We start from the raw sequence: 26,869 nt of genomic DNA on the forward strand, positions 1-26,869 counted from the left end.
AATATGCAAACAGCAATTAAAAAAAGCATAATTAGGTTTTATTTATATATATATATATATAATATATATGTGTGTAAGTACATTTATTATGTATATAAATACACATGCATGTATATATTTAAGAATGTTTAAATATATACATGAATGAGTGTGTGATTAATCGATTTGACAGCACATATATATACACTATATATATGTATATGTGCTGTCAAATCGATTAATCACAATTCATTTCATCCAAAATAAAAGTTTGTTTACGTGTGTAATGTGTATAATTATTATGTATATATAAATACACACTCATTCATGTATATATTGGTATACATTTAAGAAAATATATAAAACATTCTTAAATATATACATGCATGTGTATTTATATACATATACATGCGAATGCGAATTAGCTTACACATTTGTGAATCATATTTTGTGAATGCATTCATTTTAGCTTCATACTTTACATGAATTTTGGAACATCCTCGATTGGAAAACGATCTACAAAATATACACATATATTTATCATACAAATGTAATGTTTTCTGTTAGGAGGAAGGATTAGCCTTCGGTCATTATATGTAAAAACATTCTACGCTCTACAAAATAAAAAATTCAATAAAATTAAACAAATTTTATAAATAATTTATAAACTTTATAAACATAATTATTTTCTCATTTGGATTTACCCAAAATGTGTGTGGTGGTGGCGGTGGGGACATTTATATTTGATTTGGCTATAAATCATACTAATTTAAGTTTTTTTTTATGTAAAAATGCATAATGTTTTCTGTGATGGTTTAGGGTTAAGAGATAGAATATACTTGTAAGGGGCAAATTTCCTCACTTACAGTATATACAGGGAGTGCAGAATTATTAGGCACGTTGATTTTCTGATCATATTTTTTTTCCAGGCACATATGACCAATTCCAAACCACAGTAATTCTAATAACTACTATTGATTTAGTATTTAATAATGTATAAGTGATATATAATTGTTCATGAAGGCTGGAAATGAAAATCACCTTATATTCAGGTGTGCAGAATTATTAGGCATGTTTTCTTTTACAGATAAATTGAGCCAAAAAAGAGATTTAACTCAGACTGAAAAGTCAAAAAGTATTAAATGCCCATGAGAAGGATGCAATACTAATGCAATACTAGACATTGCAGTTAAGGCGTGACCATTGGACAGTGAAATGCTCGTTGGGTCAGCAGGATCTGACAAAAACAGGTGGTGAAGAAAAGACACCTGTTAACTGCAAAAGAATTAAGAATTAAGGTGAAGAATTAAGGGTGAAACCATCAGGAACCCTTTAGTCTCCAGCGCCACCATTTTCCAAAGCTGCAACCTACCTGGAGTCTCCAGAAGTGCAAGGTGTCAGGATCTCAGAGACTTCAGTTAGGTAAAGAATCCTAAAAAATGACCCGCACTAAATAAGAATCATAAGCTGAAGTGTTGTAAAATACATGAAGAAGGTTTTTTTATTGGCTTTATGGACAGATAGGTTGAGAGTGACTCTTGAAGGACCAGCACCACATCCTCTAGTACCACTGTTTGAAGAATTCATCTTCCAGAATCTGGCAGTACGTTTTGGGAGTTCATTTTAGTCCATCCTGAAGTCCGTTTTGCAGAGATGGACTAAAAATGAACTCCCAAAACGTACTGATTCTGGAAGATGAATTCTTCAAACAGTGGTACTAGAGGAGGTAGGCTGCAGCTTTGGAAAATGGTGGCGCTGGAGACTAAAGGGTTCCTGATGGTTTCACCCTTAATTCTTCACCTTAATTCTTAATTCTTTTGCAGTTAACAGGTGTCTTTTCTTCACCACCTGTTTTTGTCTGACCCTGCTGACCCAACGAGCATTTCACTGTCCAATGGTCATGCCTTAACTGCAATGTCTAGTATTGCATCCTTCTCATGGGCATTTAATACTTTTTGACTTTTCAGTCTGAGTTAAATCTCTTTTTTGGCTCAATTTATCTGTAAAAGAAAACATGCCTAATAATTCTGCACACCTGAATATAAGGTGTTTTTCATTTCCAGCCTTCATGAACAATTATATATCACTTATACATTATTAAATACTAAATCAATAGTAGTTATTAGGATTACTGTGGTTTGGAATTGGTCAAATGTGCCTGGAAAAAAAATATGATCAGAAAATCAACGTGCCTAATAATTCTGCACTCCCTGTAGTGAAATATTATGACAACCGACTAGTGAGGACATTTTACTGGCCCTCCTCACTAGTTTAAAAGGCTTATAAATCGTCCAAAACATGTTTGTATTTAAATCGAGTGTTTCTATGATGGGTAGGTTTAGGGTAAGGCCATAGAAAATATCATTAACCTGATATAAAAACAACGGAATTCTATACAATGTGTGTGTGAAAAACGCTAAAGAAACATATAAAGAGATACACACACAGGTGACATCAAGAACAAATCCTAACATTCCTATTGGAAAAACAGACGATTTTATTGACTCTTTGTCCTAGATGTTCTTAACACAGGTCGCATCCAGATTCTACCACAATCAACATTTTTATATATAATCATCGTCTTATATGACTTTACAGATTTTACAATGGGCTTTAGCTCATTTGTGTGTCTGGTCACCATACAAACACATTCAGCACACACAATGGACCACTCACACACACAGACACACACACACACACACACACATACATTCGTACACACGCGTACACAAGGCTGCCCGTGAAATGTCTGACAGGTTCGTCTAACGGATCTTCTAATCAGAGCTTTTACAAGCTTCACCTGTTGCACATCCTTAATAGCTTTGGTGAAAATCCCACAACACCTTGTACACACTCCCGTACATTGATTCGTGTACGCAGCACGGTTTTCAGTCAACAGGTCAAAAATTACATTGAAAACAAAAGGAAAAAGGCCTTATAAAATCTGTGACCTAATACACAACATAAAAGGGTTCAATAATTGCATCAGTGTTTAAATTTGTACTACTGGTGGTAATAATAATAATAATAATAATAATAATCATCACTGGGTCTTATTTGGACATTTAGCATAACCAACTCAAACATTCGTTCAAATCAAGCTCTGAAAACGTCTTTCAGCTCAACGAGCCGTTATAATGTAATACGTACAGTTCAGTCCTCTTAAATAACATTGTACATATTTTATTAAGGATGTTATACATTCTTAAAACAATAAGAACCGCAACATCAAGCATTAAATAGAAGATTCAACAATGCAGCGCGATTAGAAATGTCTTTGAAATAATGACAAACATTTATATTAATAACCTGCCATAAGCTGGTGATACAGTCTGGTTTAATAAATAGATGTTAAATAATTGCTAATTTCGAGATTAAATTGTGAATATCATTTTCAAATATATTTCATCATTTTTCATATGGACTCCTCGGTATAAAAACGTAAGGTTTAAGATAAAGTTTAATATCTGATCTGCAAATTTCTAGAGTGCACTTTGGCGCCGTTTTATGATCATATTTTTCTATACGTCTGTTAAAAAATATTACAAACCTCAGTGATTTACATTATAATAATAATAATATCTTGGGATCATTTTATAGCACGTGTGGGATGAAAAAATCCAGATTTGGCTAACAAATATAAGTTCGTCCATCAAAAGTCTGAATAATAATGACTCTTAAACACATTTGAGTTAAGTTGGCTCCTTAGACAACGCCATAGTGTATATAATGTGTGTTAGATAATACTTCTTCCATCAGTTATTATAATAATAGTTCACTTGTAAATGGTTTCTATTTTAAACAATAGGATTGAACAATGTTACATACGTTTTTATGAATGAAAATCTGTTCTGTTGTTGCCTGAAAATAAAATGAAAACAAAAAGACACGAGCAAAGCCATGAACTTATGCCAACCGGAACATATTTCTAAACTTAAACGCTAATCAAACATCCTGATCACAGATCAATAATCAATAGTGTTTCTAACAATATTCTAGCATTACGCAGCCAACGGCTGAGACACTTTGGACACATGGCACAGGAAGAAGCCGCACTTCGTTACGAACTAACCTTTCGATGACAAATAAGGAAAGCGGCGCACAATCTCTTTGCATTTTCCGAAATCCTTGGTTGAGACGACGCAAAAAGCTTTACTCTGGAGTGTATAGGACATTTCCGAATTCACTTTTTGGTCAACAATCAAACGAATTTAAAACGATAAAGAGCATCTCGCACTATAAAAAAATACTCTGGCAACCAATAAGACTGGCATACGCAAAACAAAAGAAACTAACACAGATGTTTGTCACCGATTTCCCATAATGCAAGCAGAGTACCTCGAGAAAAAGCGACCTACACAAACCAATGAAACGAGTCCTTGTAGATCAGCGAAAGGAAGAGAAACAGAGAAAGTCAAAAGGCATGCATGTCGAACGCACATCCACGGTGTTCTCAGGGCGTCGCTCCAAAAACTCAACCCGTCGCCGACAAAAGCAGTCCGATGTCGGAAAAGGACACGGAACAAAGCGTCACACCAGGCGAGGCGAAAAGTCACTGCTTAGCGCCCCCTGGAGTCCAACGGGAGATCAAAACTAGGCTAAGATGACATCTTCAGTGTGAATGCTTGTGTGTTTTTTGTTTGTATGAATCCGTCGGAGAGGATACTAAAGCGCCTGGTTGTCGTGGTTACCGTCACCACGACGACGACGTAGTCTCGAGCCATCCTTGTTGTCGGAGCGAATGAAAGGGCGCGACAGCAGCAGAGCGCTCAGTGAGTGGACGGCCCGTTGCACTGGGCGGCTTGGCTGGAAATCTCCTGGAAGGCCGAATGCATGATGCCGAACGATTGGTCGGAGAGCGCTGACACATCATCTACCGTCATTCCCTTTGTATCAATCTTTGGAAGGATTTTCAGAGTAATGGTCCCTGTTAGAAACAGTGTGGAAATTGCAGTCAATAATTAAAATGTAGAAATTATGGCTATAATGAACATTTAGAAATTGCTTAACTTGCCAAACATTAATGAAATATATTTATATAAAATAAACAAATACACATTCAAATGCATTTTAAATGTTATAAATATGTGCCATATATTTCTATATTTCACATAAGTAGAACATTTTGAAAGGTTAAAAATATTTGTATAAATATTCAATAAATAAATAATATGAAAGAATCAACTACTTATTTATATTAATTACTGAATAAATATAAAATAGTTTAATTCAAGTCAAAAAAATATAGTTAAATATAACAATTTTTTTTTCAAATTAACTGCAGGATAATAATGTTTGCGCTACTATAAATTTACTGATGAAATCCTTTATTATTATTTATTTGCTTAATGAAAATATGTCTTGAATTCATTCAGTCGTGTAAAAACAAATCACTAAACTTTTGGCTGCCCGCTCCAAAAGCCATGAAAAACACTCTTGCTTGTACGATAAACTTATTCTTAGAAATTCACATTTTTAGATTGAAGAAATCAGAATAGGGGCAATAGTCTGGAAACACAAATACTTTCACACACTGTGTTGACATTTTTGCATACTTAGAGCTATAAATTACTCAAATCGCATTCCATACTTGTCCATACTGTGTTTCTCCATAACATACATTTGTAATGTGCATTACCTGATTTGAACTCTCTCTCTTTTCGTAGGTAGAAGTTACTGTAGGAAGAGAACACAATGGGTATGATGGGAGCCTGAGAGAGAGAGAGAGAGAGAGAGAGAGAGAGAGAGAGAGAGAGAGGGGGAGAGGGAGAGAGAGAGAGAGAGAGAGAGAGAGAGAGAGAGAGGGAGAGAGAGAGAGAGAGAGAGAGAGAGATGGTTGGTCTTTGTGCAGTGCAGCAGGCAGTAAATCAGCAGGGATTAGAAACGCTCTCACGCTAAAATATGATCAGACACAGACTCAACTATCCTCCCAGACTAATAATAGACACAGAGAAGTGATCGGTTCACATGACGACACAGCTGGACAAGTGTGTGTGAACGTGAAAGAATTAACTACTAATTTATATCTAAAAATTCTAAATAAATATAAAATTACATAAATATTTAAAAATTCATGTTTTACCCCCCAATTTTTTTTATTTAAGTTTATTTTATATATACATACATACATACATATATATATATACACATATACATATACATATATATATATATATATATATATATATATATATATATATATATATATATATATATATATATATATATATATATATATATATATATATATATATATATATATATATATATATATATATATATATATATATATATAAAAAACAAATATCGAAGTAAAACATGAATAAAACATTTTAAATATTTGTCAATTTATTTATCATTTTATTATTACATTTAACTACATTTTTAAACAATGTAAAATACTAAAATGTATTTGTCAAGTTATATGTATTTTTTCTAGTGTATATATACAAACAAATTAGGATAAATAAATTGACAAATATTTAACATTTTTAATTTATGTTTTATTTCAATATTTGTTATAATATATATATATGAGAAAAAAAACATATAAATTGAAAAATGCATTTTTAAAATGTTTTAATTCACGTTTAAAATGTAGTTAAATGTAACAATAAAATGAAAAATAAAGAAAATAAATATAAAATAGCATTTTGAGAGGTAAATATTTTGCATATATTTCACATATTTTATAAATGTTTACATTTAATAAATAAACAAAATAATAATGTGAATCAACTACTAACTGATTAAAAATGAATTAAAATAAATATAAAATAACACTGCAAAATAAATATTTTACTTCATGTTAAAAATGTAGTTAAAAATAACAATAAACTTATGAATTAAACATTTAAATATTAAATAGCATTCTAAAAGGTTAACGATATTTTGCATGTATTCCACATTCCTTATTCATATATATATGAATTTCTAAATCACACGAGGTCCCCAGATAATACTAATCCCGTGCGAATAGGGCTTTAAAGCTACACTATGTAACTTTTCCGTCCGCTAGAGGTCGCCTGTTCAAAACAAAGGCGTAGTTTGATGACGTCACGTTTGAGCGCAGAATCTTGGGACATGTGGTCTTCACCTCACAGCCGGTGTCTTGACATTTCATCCCACCCGTCAGATTGTCCTACCAAGGCTTACTGCGCATGCCCACATCAATATTTTTTATTTTTATTTTTTATATTTACATTTTAAGGGTAGGTTTAGGGTAGGGATAGGGGTAGGTATCGATATTAATGTATATTAATAAAGCAAATCACATTAATATGATTCTGGTAGCACAATCTGATAGGTAGCATTTTACATCCATATTTAATATTTATTTATTTGAAATATTTACATAGTTTTAAGGGTAGGTTCAGGGTAGGAGTAGGTATGGATATTAATAAAGCCTCAAATCAGATGAATATGATGCTGGTAGCACAATCTGATAGGCAGCATTTTTTGCTGTTGAATCGTGCTACCTACTGTTTTAATGGGCAGTAGCAAAATCTGACAAGGTAGGACAAATCGACAGAACACCGGCGGAAAAGAATCAGGATAGGACTCGGGCAGAAATCATGTTCATGGATGCGAATATTAACGTTACTGTAGTATAAAGCAGAGCAGGACAGAGTGTTGTGGAGCTGAGCAAGCCCGCAGGGGCGATTGAAGAGCGGGACTGTTATTATGGCATAGTCGCCGGCGGGACTTTTATTATGAATCGGTCGCTGGCGCCATTTCTTCTTTTCCAGTCATGAGTATGAGGTAACGTAACTCTGTTTATTGTATTAGATATATCTGAGTGTGTTGAAAAGGAAGTTATGACGTTCGCTCGGCGGCTGCTATGACACTTGTTCACACTGCAGTGAGAGTAAAGCGTTTCTGCTAAATAAAACCGGAAACCGAGGGTAACGCAGATATGACGCAATCGACAGGCGACTCCCTCACACGCATAGCTCACACGTCCCGGTTCCTTGGTTAAAATAACAATTTCTCACGATTTACAAATAGTTGGAAACATTTGGGATATTCTAAGTACTCAACTGAACAAAATATATAACACTGGCCTAGTGTTTTTTGGATATTTTACTGCAAAAATCTTACATAGTTCACTTTAAACTGCAATTCATCGACTGGCCACTAGGGACAGGCTCCAGAAGGGAGCAGAATCTCATTGAGCACCTTGTTAAAATGCCCAACTTTACAGCAGAAAAAAACATGTTTACAGCCTGGCACAAATTGTGGTTTTGGTCTATATGGCTAATTTTGCCCTTCATGACAACTGTGAGGGGGGAGAATTATTTTATGACTCATTCGTTTACATTATATAAAGCCTTAAATTTCTACACAATTAAGGGCGTGGCCACTTTAAGTGACAGGTGTATAGTCATTTGTCTGCTGTCTGTTAGTCATCGTGTCACCTCAGCTCCACCCATGTCCCGCCTCTTCGCCCATTTTCTGTTATCCGGGAGTGACGCGCTGCTAAGATGGCAACGGCCAGCTCGACCCTACTTTATGCATCAAAACTGCTCTTCAGAATCCTATGGGTGACATCACGGACACTATGTCCATATTTTTTTTACAGTCTATGATACCGTAAAACTTCAAATAATAGCCGAGTCCCAAATAGACGCCTGTCTCTTTTAAACGCCTGGTGTGACGACAGGTTTGGGTAAATAAAGGCCGGTCTCAAATAGACGCCGGGTCTGTTTTTTAGTATCGGGCTGTATTTGATCTTCTCAAACCCGTCAGATCGTCTGTTCTATGTTTTGATTAGATTTCACGTGACAGACGGAACCGTTCATGAACTATGAACTCATCACTATGGCAACATAAAGAGGTTAACAAACTTTCAGTCTTCAGTTTTTCTTAATTCTCTCAATACCACCATGGAGAAAAGTATAATTTGACATTTAAGCTGACAGTTGTCAAATTTCAAGCGTGGGTAAAGCTGGATACGGAGCAGCTGAAAAATTCCTTTAATGCTTGCGCGCAGACGTGCGCGTGTGTTTGTGTGTGCGAGGGAGAAGGAGGAGATATATTTCATTAACTTCGGGATGTTATCCTTAGGTATGTGGCCTGACAGTAGCTTCTGATGGAAGCGAGGATCACCTTATCCATTGTTTCAAGAGGGAGAGCCGTGCGCATCTGGGCGGGAGCTGTTAGTGCGAGCAAGGCAGGCAGAGTTAGCGGAGGCCGGAGAGGGAGAAGTGGAGGAAAGCGACGAGGAGGAGGAATTTGCCCATGAACTTGTAATAGAGAATCGCGGGGATGATGATAGTGATGAATAGAGTAATTTTCTATCACATGATTGCAGTTGTTTTACAGGGTAGCCTTCATTCTTTCTTGTTGATGTGTTTCGGGCAACAAGTTCATACGCTCAATGGATTTTAGCGGTAACTTATATTGTTCTGCCCATTGCCGTCACATCGTTTCGTTTTTTGAGCTGCCAATAATCTAAGACATTTCTTACATTAAATGATTTGTTAAACACATTTGAATTAATTATAAATAAAACGTAATATAATGTGGTAACCTCCTACCGTCATGCTTGAACATCTCAACCAGGGGCGCAGCTAAGGGGGGGAAAGTTAGGACGATTCTAAGGGCCCACACACTTTTGGGGCCCCCAGAGATCAGTTTTATTAGTAGTAACAGTACTAGTAGTAATGTATTATAAATGTATAATCTACCAAAGAGTTGCAAATATAAAAAAATTATGGTGCATTTCCGGCAAAATCCAGCAAAACGCTCCACTCATGAACCGCTCACACTCACCGGTACAACTATCACTCATATCCCACTCCGACATGAAAATTCTCTGTGCTTGTTGCAGCCCTTAAGGTATTTATTTTTATATTTATGTTTAAATATTATAATGTTGTTTTTTATGTCTATGCTGTCAATCTGTCGATCTATGCCGATTATGAGAAGTGAACAGCATGAGATAGGACACATCATAAGATGAATGGAGTTGATCAGACATGATTGTGACCACTTAATTAAGTTTTGTTTTGTATAAATTGTGTCTTAATTTTAATCAATGTTTCATCAGCCAATTGGGGCATTCTGGGTTGAGCGAGCGGAGCTTAATTGGTCAATATTATTAAATTGCAGACAAAGATTTGGGATAGCTAGATTGGTGTGGTAGAGGGCCCAACATCAAATTCTTTCATAGGGCCCAAAATTGCTAGCGGCGCCCCTGATCTCAACACTAAATTAAAGGCCTGTCTCTTATAGACGCCTGTTTCAAATACAAGCCGGTGCAGTTCGGTGATTTGGGTAAATAGAAGCACGGGCTATTATTTGAAGTTTTACGGTATATATATATATATATATATATATATTTGCTGAAAGCCTGAAACCCCAAATAAAGCAATTTCTACTAAACTTCTCAAAGTCTAGAGCAGGTATAAAACTCTTGTCAGGTCACACATGGAGCAGCTGCATAAGCCAAGATCCAAAACACAGATAAAAGATAAGAAAAGCATAGACTTTTCACATATTTTACCTTAACTAATGAGAACCATCAGGGCTCCATTACTCTGGTCTAGATTAAGTGATGTCTGTCCGCCTTAACTCACATGTTCATCTGGTTTTGATTATGTCGGCCTGCCATTTTGATATCAGTATGCATCATCTCACACACACACACACACACGTACACACACGTGTAGCTGCTTTAAGTTCAGAATGAAGTAAAATGAATATTTGCTACAACTACACACAAACTCACAGCCACATATGCATACATGCTTTTGGAAATATGTGTTTATTTGCACAAATTCATGTTACCTCAAATGAACTTGTTGTTTTCACATTTCTAATTCATTCCACCTGCTCAAAACCTCTTTAAACCAACTACAACTCTGAGGGGAAGTTGCTGTCATAAACCCTTTCCAGCCCTTCTTGTTTTGTCCGTGATCTCATCTGAATCTACAAGTCAGTCTCAAATATTTGGCTATTGACAAGGTTTGTGTCAACATTACAGCAATTATCCAAAATATTTTTTGTGGCCATAGAAATGTCGTTTTGGTATTTCACTTTTAACTGAGAGAGAGACATGAAAAACTGGAGTATTTAGATTAGCCTTAAGGCTTTGTTAGCCTAATCTATATGCTAGTGCACTCCTAAAATCTGATAAAATAACATATACAATGTACAGTCTTCCGCTTCTGAGAAAATAATTCAAAATATTGATCATATCTTGCGTTTAGAGCAGGGGTCTCCAAACTCGGTTCCGGAGAGCCGCTGTCCTGCAGAGTTTAGCTCCAACCCCAATTAAACACCTGAACCAGCTAATCAGTGTCTTAGGCCCTGTCCCAAATGGCACCCTAAACCCTCACGGTCTTCCTCTGAGTCCGCACTTTCCCGACATAATGCCGCTTTGACTGCAGGGAAGAAGTCCGCTGCGAACCAGTGTGGGCTCGGCAGGAGTGCGCATCGAGGGCGCGTATCGACCTCAAAGGGGGCGCTCGCGAGCACCCTTCTGAGACCTAAAATGACAAATGGGACACCCTGCGGTCTCGTGGACTTAATGGACACGCGCACGCAGCAGCCATTGTAAGTCCACAAGACCGAAAGTGCACATGAAGTGTGCCATTTGGGACAGGGCCTTACAAGGCCCTAGTTAGACACTGATTAGCGGGTTCAGGTGTGTTTATTTAGGGTTGGAGCTAAACTCTGCAGGACAGCGGCCCTCCAGGACCGAGTTTGGAGACCCCTGGTTTAGAGGCATGTACAATATTTTGTTCAATCAAAGGCTCTCTAGATTGCCAACATAATGGTTTAGCTATTACAAAACAAAAAGTTAAAACATTTCCAGCTCCTTAGGATGGCCATACGTCCGGATTTTAAGTCCCCTGTCCGCCGCAGCCTCAAGCCGGTCACTCATTTGTGTCAAACCCCAGCTCTAGAATCTTTATTGGGACGCAGCAGCATAGCATATAATGCCGTAAGATCTCTGGTCAAACAAATGATTGGCTGAAAGCGGTGTCAAATAAATATCTGATAGATCATTGGTTAAAAGCGTAAACAAGCCTCCACGTCCACGTGCTGGCTACGTCATATCATAACGTTAACATGCCAAAACGTCAGACCTCATTTAAACCGTAATGGACAAAAGAGCACAAATTTATATCAAAAAGCAGTAGAGACGCTTTACATGGATTTTGCACACTGTGTCGCTGTTGAATGTTATGTTTTATGGCACTGTGCTAGATTATTTGTTTATTTATGCATTTCTGTTATTTCCAGAAGCCCAGAAATGTTATGTTTTCAGGCACTGTGCACTTTGCAAGACAGGTTCCTCTCAGTGGTCAATTTTTGAATAAATACAAATACTGTGAACAAACACTTTTTTCTTCTGTTACACATAGGTCAACATCAAGAAGATATATCGTAGATCAAATTGTCTGGCAATGAATAGAGTAGGCTATTGCAGAATCACTGTATCATGATGCCATTGATATGATGGACATAATTGTATTGTAGTTGAGAGTACACCAGAGTCCTATGCAATTATTCTGGCCTCACTAAATGCCGCAAAGTGTCCTCCTTTCTGGTGTTATGGAAATGGCCACCCTACTCTAACTTCCTGTTTCGAAAGGCAGAAAAAAACAGGACGAAAACTTGCTTTCAAGCAATTTCAAGGGGTCTATAAAGTAGTACCCTTTAAAGTAGTAACTCAGTGGGAATTTAAAAAAAGACTTTGTACAAATAACACATTCATTGTTAACAATTAAGACAACTGGCAATTACCAGTGTTTAGAATCGCATAGCTAACAAGCACACCCACATTAATATATTTTAAAGGGATAGTTCACCCAAAAACGAAAATTAGCCTATGATTTACTCACCCTCAAGTCATGCGAGGTGTATATGACATTCTTCTTTCAGACAAATAAAATCTTAGTTATATTAAAAATGTTCAGGCTAATCCAAGCATTATAATAGCAGTAATAGTTGCTCTATTTTTGAAGTCCATAAAAAATGCATCTGTCCGTCAAATAACGTGCTCCACGCGGCTCCGGGGTGTTAATAAAGGCCTTCTGAAGCGAATCATAGATATATCATAGATATATACATAGATTCCTCAATAGTGCCTGCGCGGATCGGTCGAGTTAGGCATCTACATATATATACAGTATATATATATTATATCTTTGATTGCACCAGTATTTTGACCTTATTCGCCGGAAGTTATGGCGCTGGGAATACTAGATGACATTCGTCTGATAAGAGGTAAAAAAAATAACATAAATACTGTTCGGGTTCTCTTTTTTCTTTCTTTGTCTTAAGACATCAATGTGTCGCCACGAGCCACATGGTTTAATAAGGATTCGTATGTCTATGTGTTTTTACTCTCATTGCTCTCATACTCGAAAATATCCCCATTGACATGCATTATACGACTTTCACACTGCAACGGTTGAAGTTAAAAATCTTAATTTGTGTTCTACTGAAGAAACAAAGACACCTGCATCTTGGATGCCCTGGGGGTAAGCAGAAAAACATAAACATTTAGTTTTTGGGTGAACTATCCCTTTAAGATATATCTTAAAATATAATACTCGCATAAAAAAAAAAAATGCTTTCCGAAAGAATAAAAAAACATGTTTTCAACAAAAAATGTAAGCAGTAAATCATCATATTAGAATGATTTCTGAAGGATCATGTGACACTGAAGACTAAAGTAATGATGCGGAAAATTCAGCTTTTTGCATCACATAAATTACAATATATATTACAATAAATTACAAATTTCACAATATTACTGTTTTTACTGTATCAAATAAATGCAGCCTTGATGAGTACAATATATTTCTTTTAAAAAAATATTAAAACATATATTAATTAATATAAATATATAGTGAAACAGGAATTGCCAATAAAGTGAAACAGGAAGTATTTTAAGTAAACAAACTGCCAAGCGTTTCATTAGTCCAAAACCAATACAATCCAATTGGCTTGCTTCTCAACTTTATTTGCATGCCTCAAGAATGGAAGAAATGCTGAAGGAATGTTTCATGTGGCTTTGGAAATGAGTTTGTGCAGCTCAATTGCATAAGAGTTCAAGTTTCCATGTGGCTGCACTACAACAGGAGCCGAACATAAGAAACAACGGCTCCCTCTGTTGGGGAAGATGACACACAACACTACACGGGTAAAGCCAGTCTCCCTTACGACCTCTGACCCGTGACACAGGTTTCATGGTTTAATGAGGGACCTTTGAGCTCAAGCTTGTTCAGGTTGAGTCAGGTAAATTCCTTGAGCTTTGTACCTACATGTCAGGTTAGATCAGGTCAAGTAGTCTAGGAAGTTTTTGTGTGAAAGTCTGCCCCTGCAGTCAGCACTTTTATCCCTTAAATCTCATCTTTGATAATCAAAATGACATATTTCAACATCTTTTCCTGTGAATTTTTTAATGCCTTAAAATAGCTTGATTTGAACTCTACACCCTTGCTTCATTTAGTATACGTGGATCATGAATATGCAAATTAGCCCTGTCTCCACTCACATCTGCTAGGACAACTGTAGTAAACGCTAAACAATGGCAAGTGGATATACTGGTTTAATTCAGCCATTCAGAGTGAATTATACAGGCTCGTCTACAAGACGAAGTATCAGAATGGTAATGCGTTTTATGTACCGCTCTCTACAACGTCAGACACATAACAGTAATTAATATGATTAGCCTTTGGCTTGACTGTTATCAAACAGCTAATAATGTGTTGCTAACGTTACACAAACCATGTTCCCGGTCGCAATCTCAGAGTCAGCTGCCTTCTAAAAATCAGCATCCTTAGAAACGCTTTCAACATCACAGAACGTCAGTGGAGAAAATCCCTGCCCCACACGGTGACGGGATTGGTAACATGTTTGTGACGACAGAAAACAAGCGGTTTCAAACCGCGTTTTTGAGTCTGTCTTTGATACACTGCAGTTTTAAGGAGAAAATACTCGCAATGGTGTTGACTGATGAATTGACACATGGTTTGTATATTAAAAACACCATAGATATTAAGATTGATTTTCACCACACACACTTTAAATCACAGGTGTTCTGGGGTAACACTCACCTGTGCTTGAACTGCCAGATGAAACGCTCCCTTTTTAAAGGGCAGAAGCCCGCCGTTCTGATTCCGCGTGCCTTCTGGAAACACCCACAATCGGATCTACAAAGAGTTTAATGCAAACACAAAATGAGATTCTTTGCAGCACCCACTGAAAATGACTAACAACTAATATAGAGATGGATAAATGGATGCAAGAACAAAATACCGAACCACAATTTAGTATGCAAAATATAACATGGTTTGAGCTGAATGAATTGTCAGGGAGATAATTATTCTATCTTAGTAAAGACAGACCTTGTCAGCCAACATTGTTTTTGCAGCTTCACCCATGACGTTCTTGGCGTCGTTGGTCTTTTGGCGGTTGATGAAGACGATTCCTCCCAGCCAGCAAATCATGCCCACCGTCCCGGCCCATATCAGCTCCTTCTTAGCTATCATCGTGCAGCGGTCCGGCAGTATCTCCATCATGCCTGCAGATATGAGGAGAGAATCAGGACAGAAAGACTGGTTACACATGTACGATCATGTGACATGTGGGTGTGCATGTAGGAAGAAGTGAATTCATGCAGGTCTGGTCATGTTGGCATAGCTCTTTAAACAGGATTTTGACCCAGAGCTAAGGATTGCGACCCTAACCATGTTTTGATAGGTAAAAACGGAAGGAAATGATCCATTACTTATCGGCTTTAATATATCAGCCAAATTTTCTTAATCGGGCCATACCGATATGGTGGCCGATATATTGTGCATGCCTAATTATTATAATGTTATTATAACAACTGCCTTATGTGCAATTGAAATGTTTGCATACAAAACAGTTGTTCATTTTTAAGTTTATTTTTCTTCCTTAAGAAAAATAGATGTACTGTACCTGATATAAATCGATATTGAATCGAACTGAATCATAATCGTAATGTGTTAAGTGTTGATTGGTTGCGTATATTCACCTAGCACGTCGAGTGATGATTGGTGGTTGGAGATTATTACGTAGGGTCCTTCTGTCTGTAGATGCTCCCAACCGCTGACCTGATAGCGCAGACCCAGGAAGTACTTCACATGACGGACCATGAACCGGATTACCCTACAGGAAGTAAAAAGACATTACAATCCAGATTCTAGAGCGCACAAAAATCGGATTTGGACTGACAGTGTGAACATAGCCTAATAATAGTCACTCAATCCATTTTCACAAATATGGCTTCTATAGCTCTTTTTCAATGCAAGGAATTTTTTAGTAGGGCTGGGTAAATCGATTCTCATTTTTATTAACCAATATTGATTTTTAGTCTATCCTGTTTTCAGGATACTTTACTGAACACTTGCAGTGCGCCTCTTATCCAACAAATTGCTTTGAGCTTTGTTACTTCTGATATGAAACAGTCTCAGCTTTCAAATTCTGTCACTTTTATAACAGAATTCAAACAATATAGTTTTGGCATTCTTAAAGTGGCGTAACAGAACGCTTTAGCGCCTCAGTTTCAGCAAAGCGACATTGAACTAATAATCTCTTAAACGGCTTTACTACTAGTTATAGCACGAAATAAACATGAATCAACATCAGAAGGTATGTTGAAAGATACATTACAACTTACTGAAATGTATCAGGTCTCATGTAATCGCTTAATCAGTGTTTCAAGCACAGAAAGACGTCAATAAAACAGCTTGTAAACAATGTCACGTAACGTAACATTTACCTCAGAAACGCCATTCATTGGCCTTAGCTGAATAACTAGCTAGAAAAATTAACTCTAGGGAGGAGCATTTTGCTAAATATATGCACTTAATACATATTTATTTAATACATAACCTGTTCTTCAATATTTTTTATGTTTGTATAAATCTATCATGAAAACAAGTTATCAATAATTTAAACTGTTTACATGTTTATATTTCAAAAAACGAGTTTGAGTAGAAACATAAATAGTCATTATTATTATTATTATTATTTGGGATGTGCCAATATGAACGTTTTGGCCAAACCAATAATTCTTTATATTTGAAAGCCGATAACAGATATATTTAGCCTGGCTCCGCCCTCCTACGTACTTACGCTCAATATTCCTTTTCCTTCAGTACTCCGTCTGGGATTGCGGTATATTCTCTGATTTTCTCTGTTCAAATTTGAACCTGTCCAATCAGTGAACAGAGGGAGTGGACCAAACCACGACCAAACGTTAGCGATTGGTTATGGCAGATCCAGAGTGGATCTGGGCAGATCCAATAGTTTTAAACTTCAATAGAGTTTCAAGGAAATTAATGCTTGTCAATGGAGAGTGGCCAGACTCTGACAAAAAAAATAAACATCCTGATATATACCTGATACATATATCCAAATTAATCAATATTGAATCAAAATTGTAATTGAATCGAATTGTATCACAAGCTTGGGAATCAAATCACGAACTTTGTATCAATGCCCAGCCCTACATTTTAGTAATAAATGTAATAGCCCATCAAAAATGCACATTTGAGGTATTGATCATGTCCAAAACTTGTTTTTCAAATCACTAGCTTCAAGTACAAGCAGTGGTACAAAAGTAGACCCTTTAAAATCCATCAAGCACTTTGTAATTATACAGATTTTCTGCATTCCAAAATGGTTTGGTCAAAAAGTCTTGACATGTTCAGACAAAACTGAAAAACTAGTCACCAAGATGTTGTTTATCAGTGCAAGAATTATCCTAGCTAACATGTATGAATGCCCTCGTAGTGTGTAAAAGACAAGGTAATTATAGTTAATTTAAACTAAAACTACTTTGTTTATGGTAAAATAAAATATAAGATAAAATAAAATTAGAAAATTTCAATGAAAATTAGATTGCCAAACTGAAATTATGCCAAACAACAAACTGAAATTGAATAGATATTGAAGGACTAAAATTACTAATTGCAAATAAATAAGAATTAACAGTAAAACCGAATAAATTAAACCTAAATGGTAATAAATAAATAAAAATGACAAAAGCACAAAAAAACTGAAAGAAATTAAACAATTCTGAATATTAAAAGGGATCATTCACCATGAAATGAAAATAAAGCCATCTTTTACTCAGTCTGCTGTTGTTCCAGTGCCCTATGTCCTTCTGTTTTTTCGGACCTCAAAAGCAGACATTTAAAAAATAGTCCTGCACGCGCTCCTTCCTATAATAGCAGTTAATAGCGACCAGGCTAAAACATTACAAAAAATATATACAAAAGTATCACGCAATGATACAGAGATATATGGAAAGTGTTCCGGAGGCATACTGTAAGGTTTTGCGAGAAAGAAACCTTATCATTCAGTCAAAACACTGAATTCCTGGTCGCTATTCACTGGCATTATAGGAAGGAGCTCTATAATTTTTTCCGAAAAAGATAGAAGGACATAGGGCACTAGAACAACAGCAGGGTTAGTAAAAGACGGCTTTATTTTCATTTCAGGGTGAACTATCCCTTTTATAAAAATTATAATAGTATATAGATAACACTACTATTCTATAATCTTCTGAACTATTTGATGTTTACTGTGAAGTTGTGCGATAGAACTGAGAGATTTCAGATGCAGTATCTGTGAGACCTTTGAACACACAAGAGCTTCATATCAGTGATGTGAATAAGTGGAGCAAACGCGGCCAAAAGACATCTGTCGTTATGTAACACCGCACCGCAGCTGAAGAGAGTCAACAAAACACAGTCGGATCTGAGCATTCATTCAAACACTTCAGGATTCTGAAAAAACGATTCAGAGTTGAAATGAGATGGATTTATGACTTTGGTTTAGTACAACACTTCACCCACAGTATAAGGACCAAGTATACAAAGTATGAGCAATAGTAAAGCGATGCTTGACTTAGCAAACACTAAATATAAACATTTACTGTTAATTTGATTTTATTGAGCTCTGGTTCATCATTCGTCTGTTTCCTGAGTTTACAGGCATTACATTTCAGCAATGCTTTGACAAGAATCGTTGTGGCCATTACAAAAAATCATCCTGAGGGTTTGAGTTTTTTTTTGACATGTTGTGAATCGTAAACACAGAGATCTCGCGCTTAGCAGTCACTTCATGTGCGTTTGGTAACAAGAATCCGAGCATGTTCTGCAATAAAGAATAAGAAGAAAAACTATTACATTTCTTTGAAATCCATTAAAGTACACTACCATTCAAACATTTGGGGTCGGTAAGATTTTTTTAATGTTTTTGAGTCTCTTCTGCTCACTTAAGCTGCATTTATTTGATCAAAAAACTGGAATATTGTGCAAATATTATTACAATTTTAAATAAATGTTTTCTATGTTAATATATGTTAAAATTAGGGGTGTAAAAAGTACACAAAACTGATGGTTCGGTATGTACCTCATTTGTACCTGTACCGGCATTTGCATCTACTTTCATTGTACCACTGTGCACTATGTACTCTCAATATGTACTCTAACAAAAAGAAAAGTACCAAGATATTACCATAATAATATCATGCCATATACATTTGGTAAATCACACTACCAGGGTTTAAAGGTAGCTCAGTATAGAGGCAGGGCTCGAAAATAAGGACTGCCTGATGACCCATATGATGCTCTAAAGTAGACGGAACTGTCACTTGGCCAATTGGGTTAGTGCTGCATCAACACGAATGTTTATCATTTGTCCGTGTTTTTACATTTCAATTTTAAACCATTTGAGTGCCAGAGAGAACTCAATTCTGAACTCTGTTTTCTGTTCAATTCTGTTTTCTGTGCACAGTGCACACACACACACACACACAGCATGCGGACACCGAATTCCGTTCTCTAACTCGTCTGTTTGACCGGACACATACACGCAAAATGATGTCAAACGTGAACATAAACAAACGAGAAAGAAAACGTATGTATATCGTTATAAAGAATCCGTGCATTAGCTCTTAAAGTGACAGCAGTCTAATATAAACGCTGCTGCCCAAGTCATTAATGTCAATCAAATAATTTACAAAAAAATCACTTTTGTAGCTTTAGCAATGATTAATTTTATTTAATGTATACAGTGAAGACTATGCAGTGTTATTTTACATTTGATTATTCAATTTCTGTACCTGAAAACTCTTACTTACCTGAAAAACAGCCTAAAGCACTGTTTATTCAATTTGTGTGTTTCTTCTGTTGTATTTATCTATGTTTGTAATTTGTTTATTAGTTTCTATGCAGATTCACTCCCCTACAAAATTCATCATTCTAAAATGATTAATTCTTTCCAAATAGAGCTATTCATCTGGTCAAACCATTTTCATATCACAATATATAATCGCAGAAAAACAAATTATCGCAATGTCAGTTTTTTTTCCAATACTGTGCAGCCCTACACCACAAACTTTATTTCAAGCCTTTAACCAAAAACCCATTCAAAAATCCAGCCCACTACAGGACAATGGAACCAAAAGTGCTCAAATGCTAACTTGTTTCTAGATTTTGGCCTACAAAAATACGTCATCCCTGCATTCTCATGATCATCACCACTTTATTACCACCTGCTATGGAATCACACACATATTTTATTTGTTACTACACATCCTAAATAAACTCTGTTATCACAAATGTCACCCTGTGCTCTGACACGTTACCCTAGAACACAAGCACAAGAGTTTAAACCCTGCCAAGCTTGGCTGTTATCATAGATGATAAACTTCCAAGACCACACAACAACTGAAGGTTACTTTTGAGATATTATTTATTTTGTCATCATTTACCCTCATGTCATTTCAAACCCGTATTACTTTATTTCTATTGTGAAACATAAAAGGAGATATTATGGATAATGCACAGGCCAGGGCTTTTAGTTAAACTAAAACCATAAAAATAATCTTCTTTATCATAGATGATAAACTTCCAAGACCACACAACAACTGAAGGTTACTTTTGAGATATTATTTATTTTGTCATCATTTACCCTCATGTCATTTCAAACCCGTATTACTTTATTTATATTGTGAAACATAAAAGGAGATATTATGGATAATGCACAGGCCAGGGTTTTTAGTTAAACTAAAACCATAAAAATAATCTTCTTGTTTGAAATAAAATAAATGTTGACTAAAATATGAAAAAAAAAACGTATTTTATATCAGATAGCTGTAACATTTTCCTTTAGTTTAACTTGATGTAATAAAATAACTAAAACTAAAATTAAAATAATAATTAAATATAATTTTTTTTTTAAACAAAATTACTAAAATTCAAAAATAAAAATGAATTCAAAATATAAATAAAAAAAACACTGTAATAGTATTTTTGTGATACTAAAGTAAAACTGGCACAGGCCGGTTTTCAAAATAATTAATTACGATGAATGGGGACTGGAGCTTAAATCATTGAAGTAATATAGTATGACATGCACAATATATTCAAAGTTATAAAATGAAGATGTAGTAATCATTTTTCCAATGATTCTATTACAGTCATAAATCAAACTCATTTGATTCTCAAACTCGACAAACAACTTGCAAACCTATTAAATAAATAAAAATATAGCTGCGAGCAGCAATTATCTGGGTTCAAGCTCTTTAAGGCCTTTAAGCACATGCATTAAAAGATATGTTTTATTTAGCAAGCATGTAACCACTTAGATCATAGATGGAAAATACCATTTACAGCCAATACAGGAAACATATCGTTTTTAAAGCTTTTAAACAGTTATAGATCTCCATAAAAGTTTGCCGCATGTGCTCACGTAATGATGCGAAGTTCTGAGTTTTCGTTTAGGAATGATAGGCTTTTGGGTGGACTTGGCCACACCAGTTTTCTAAAGGACCTAGCTATAGCTATCCAAAGGCCAAACATTTTTTGATAATTATTGACCTAGAGAGTACCGAGAATTGTGGCGCAGTGGTTTTAATCGAAGTTGAGACAAAAATCTAGGACAAGTGTGCCAAAGTTTGTTTTTTAAATAATGTCCGATATTTAACAAATAAATCGATTGACAGCTTGTGGTCCTAGAGGCAAAGTTGCTCATGAGGAGTTCTACCATGTGTTATGAAGGTTGCATGCGAAGAATCGTGTGGTATACAATACTTTATGCACGTGAAAAATGCGAATGAGGCCCCCGGTGGCTGATTTCTTTCGAATTTCTCACAGTCTCTAAGGTCGTGAGTCAAACAGGCCCATTGAGTTTCGTTCTGATTAGCCTGTTAACCTCGTCTGATAGCTGCTCAAATATCATTGGCCACTGCCGGATGCATTTTCCAAGATATGTCAATTTCCTCAAAGGCTTGCTTGGCACATTGGACAAAGACACTGCATGCCAATTTTCAAGTCAATCAGACTTAGGGTTGCATAGATATAGCCATTTTTTATTCGTATAGCACCACCAAGTGGCCAGTTGCCGCATGAGTTTTCACGCGACCACAGAACGAGCTCTTACATATGTGCTTACAAATATCTCATTCCGTTCATGAGTTATAGCCATTTTAGTAAAAGTGGCTCAACCCACTTCAAACGTTTTGGCAGGCCTTAGACAGTGAATCGGAATTCCAACTTTTTTTAATAGATAATTACTGACATTCAGACTTCAGACAATCTTGCTGCATTGGTTTGGTTCAGAACTAGTTCGCAAAAGTAGGTTTTACAAAAAAATCCAAAATACCCAAAAATTTCACCCAGGTGACAATCCAATCTGAGGCATGCATTTTGTCCGTACTGAGCCAAGAATTCCAATGATATAAGAGACTTGAGCCTACGCCTAACAGTTAAAGAGTTTTGAGCAATTTCATACTTTTCACCGCTGTAGCGCCCCCATCAGGCGGATCGGGGCGTGCCTTGGTGACGTTGTAGTAGACGGTGTGAGTACTAGCAGTCCTCATAGTTTCAAGTCTCTACAACTTACGGTTTGGTCTGCCCGATGACTTTTAAGAGAGAATGTTGATCCTTGGTCATTTGAACAATTACAATAGGATTTCAGTAGGGGTGTCGAAATTAATCGTTTCTTCGATACATCGTGAATCAGACGAGGGCGATTCAGTTTCGGTTCAGTAATAGACCATAACCGATTATAATGTACTGATTCTTTTCTGAGGTCATTTGTCGCGTATGTGTTGTGTTGCGGTAGAATACAATGGCAGAAGGAGGCGAGTGCGAGTAATTAAAATGCTCCAACTACTTTAAAAGCCGACATCTGGGCACATTTCGGCTTTTATGAACAACCTGGTAAGCACGACCTGGAGAACCCACGCGCTGTGTGTAAATCAAAGCTATCTGATTTAGGGATTCACCGGTTGACCGGCCAAAAACCGGAACGGCTGGTTTTTGCTTCTAACGCGCGATCGGCAACCGGCCGGTTTTCTTTGTATTTTTCTGCCGATTTTTCCGGAAGTGCGCCCGCGTGCACATACGCCTATATCACAATCATTCGCGAACATGTCACTTGTGTGTTACAAATGGAAACTGGAGAACTGAGGGAAGAGACGAGATACGCTGAAGGGAATGAAGAGCCGTTTTCCTGCGCGAGCTGAAGTTGCGTGAGCTTACCTCTCCGCGCCCTGCACAAGCGTAGATAGTGAGCGTTTGTTCAGCTCAGCTTCTCATGTGTTGGATCCTGGTTGGATCGGATGAGAACGAAACAGACTAACTGGTGACAAAGCCGAAATACTTCTTTTTGTAACCTAAAGAAGAACATGCATGTTTCCCTTGTAGTGTAATAACAAAACCCTTGACCAAAATTTTTCTAATTGTGGTGAACAACAACGTTACTGAAATAATTTTTTTCCCCCTCATAGATAAATGTAGCTTTACGCAAATTGCCCACGCTAGTAACAGTCCTAATATGACTGCTAATGCTATTGCTAAACTGGTGGAGACTCGGTGTGAAACTCCATTCACCTTTGCAGCAAAGCAGGGGAAAATGCCAGCGGAGAAAGTGCCAAAACTACAACTCATTATTGAATCAAAATAAACATTTCCTCTGTGAAATGAGCCTGTGACATGTTTTGACTCCACCCCTCAAAGAATCGGAATCGAGAATCGAAAAGAACCGAAATCGAAAGTAAGAATCGGAATCGTTCAAATCAAAACGATGCTCAACCCTATTCAAGAAGCGTGTTTTCTTTGAACAGGTCAAATTAAAGGTTCAGTTCATAACTGACTGACAAAATGTATGAGGATGCAGTGCATCGTGATATCGAATTGAACCAAATCGATGGCATGATAATGGTAATCGAACCGAACCGTGAGACCAGTGTAGGTTCACACCCCTAGATTTCAGCACTACGTGCTTGAACCCCTAATGATCTGATCGCAGCGTATAACCGCTCACTAGAGGGAACAACAAATAAAAATAGTTCCTCATCACATGACTTGGAACATACTAGTGCTGGGCGGTATACCGGTTCATACCGAATACCGGTATTTATTTTTGTTATGATATGAATTTTGATGATACCGCAATACCGGTATGTCGCTTAAACAACGTTCGGAACGCAGCGCAGCACGTCATTGTTTGAGAGGGGACGCATTTCACTGTTGCACTGTACTAGTGAGAGCAGTCAGAGCACAGCTGAGATCGCATTAGAGAATCCGAGATCGCCTCCTATACCCCCATTCACTATTCCCTACGTTATCACTTTATTTGAAGGAGTGAATGAAAACGAGTGCGTGAAGTCGGACAACCGTTGTGTGTACAGCGGCTGTACACTCGTTGTTGCGGTGCGATGTGGGATAGAATGAGTGCACTCAATAACGTCCACTATGGTTTCGGACACCACTACAAAGCGCTGTCCCCTCCAAATAATGCCCTATTTGAGGTTATAAGGGGCGATTTCGGTTTCAGCGCTTGATTACAGTGGAGAATTCGAACTACACGCGGCGCGGGCGAGAGAGCCGCGATGAGTTTAACAACGCTCACCACATGGATCATATATCAGATATAGACCGGAGCGAGCGCGTTTACGTTTTTTTGGACATATTTCATATACTATAGTGCTCTAAACGTGAACCCGAAGCGTGTATGCGCACATATTTCATCACGTCTTTTTCAAATGAAATGGGCACCGATTAGGCTACAGTAAACCATAAGTCTGATCACGACCGCGATGACACGATGGATTATTCTGCTATACAAAAGACAATGAATGATGTAAGTTAATAAATAAACTGACAAATCAAAGAAGAATGGGCAAAAAAGTAACTGCTAATTCTTTCTGTGTTAAACTGATGTGTGTCATTTGTTTAGAGAGTGCTCTTAAATGTATTACAATAGACAAGATAGACAAGATTTTTTAAATGCTTACGATGCCCTCAACTCTGTTTTTTTCTCTCTCTGTGGTCATATTTTAATATCCATGTGTAATGAGTGTGTTGCAGGTCTGTGTTTTATTGGTGGTCTCTCCATAGCCTCATTTTGAGGGGCTTTGCAAACCTGTATTAATTCTAGTGTGGAATTTTTCTACAATATTCACTCATCATGACAGTAAAATATGGCATTCTAGTCAATCTACTGCAGTATTTCCTCTCTCAATCAGTAGAAAATGTGGTTAACACCCGGTCATGCATAAAGGGAAAAAATACCGTCATATACTGTGAAACCGATATAATTTAGAAAAATACCGTGATATATATTTTTGGTCATACCGCCCAGCACTAGAACATACTTCTTCAATTTTCATTTATTGCAAGCGCATATAAAATTATAAACTGATTTTCTCCTTTTGTGCTACAAGTGAGAAAGAAAACCATACAGGTTTGGGTTCACATGAGTGTGAGTAAATGACAAAATTTTCATTTTTGGGAAAACGTTTTAACACGACTTGATGAAATCTGTCCTCTATCACCCCTATCTCTATTAGCCATGTCAGTTCACTCTCCTTTCACCCAGTACGTTTGGCATCCTTGCATCAACTCCCCGTGTGGCTCAATCACTCTTTCCTATCACACTGATAAAGAGAGAGAGAGAGAGAGAGAGAGAGAGAGAGAGAGAGAGAGAGAGAGAGAGAGAGAGGAAGAAAGAAAGAGAGAGAGAGAGAGAGAGAGACAGATAACCCTAAAAGAAAAGAAAAGAACAACACTGATGCAACAAGACACCACCCATCGCCCCCACGTCATGTGGTCTGTTGGTTAATATGGGTGTTAGGTCACCCTGGTAAAACCTTAATAGCCATGACCAAAACACTTAAGCTTGAATAAATTAGTTTCCGCATGTTTGTCACGATCAGATTTTAGTATGTACAGTATTTTGCACGCATGACAAAGCGTCAATACTCGATAGGACCGGTTCACATGTGAACTACAAACCCTACACATGGCACACTGAAAGCTTGAATCACTAAACAGGCGGTATAAAATATCAGTCAACTTCCTCTTGAGATATATGATTGCATTAATAACTGCAATAAATGGATGTCTGCTGTTCTATGGCGCCCAGTGTGTTCCTTATACCCCGTGTGTGAATGAACCGACTGTTGTGAGGAGCAGAAATTGTCTAGTTTTTACGGAGCATGTGAAATAAACTTGAAATAAACTTTCAAACTTGTTTAAAGCTGCAGAACATCGGGACAGGCGCTGACGGGAACTTTTGTGCATATGCAGTCAGACCTCAGGTCTCTGATTTTCATATCCCATGCACACTATTAGGCCACAAACACAAGGCTGCTTTTCATATCACACAAGTGATCCTGTCTGTGCCAGTCTGGCTTGCTTAGTTGGGGACACTATTGGATGAGAACTCAACTTCGCTGGATGATGAGACAATGAACAATGACACTGTTGCCTTTTTAGAGCTGCTTTACAGCACAGTTGAACTCTGTTTGCATTATTGATCATACTTTCCCTGTTTATCACTGTAAAGCTGCTTTGAAACAATCTGTATTGTATAAAGCACT

General features: G+C 36.8%; 2 protein-coding genes across 2 annotated transcripts in view; one reads left to right on the forward strand and one right to left on the reverse strand.

Annotated features, from left to right (window-relative positions):
• Positions 1-26,869, forward strand: part of LOC307137960 (uncharacterized protein) — a 213,326-nt gene that overhangs the window by 59,269 nt on the left and 127,188 nt on the right. The window lies entirely within an intron of this gene.
• agpat2 (1-acylglycerol-3-phosphate O-acyltransferase 2 (lysophosphatidic acid acyltransferase, beta)) overlaps positions 2,459-26,869 on the reverse strand; it is a 33,474-nt gene continuing 9,063 nt past the window's right edge. Inside the window, exons 2-6 of the mRNA XM_079834852.1 lie at positions 16,001-16,134; positions 15,348-15,523; positions 15,057-15,152; positions 5,618-5,690; positions 2,459-4,906 (exon numbers count right to left, since the gene is read on the reverse strand). Of these exons, the coding sequence (XP_079690978.1) occupies positions 4,749-4,906; positions 5,618-5,690; positions 15,057-15,152; positions 15,348-15,523; positions 16,001-16,134 (637 nt within the window). The 3' untranslated portion in view covers positions 2,459-4,748. The remainder of the gene's footprint in view (positions 4,907-5,617; positions 5,691-15,056; positions 15,153-15,347; positions 15,524-16,000; positions 16,135-26,869) is intronic.

This window comes from Gobio gobio (assembly GCF_949357685.1).
Source record: "Gobio gobio genome assembly, chromosome: 14".
In the NCBI taxonomy this organism is placed as follows: Eukaryota; Metazoa; Chordata; class Actinopteri; order Cypriniformes; family Gobionidae; genus Gobio; species Gobio gobio.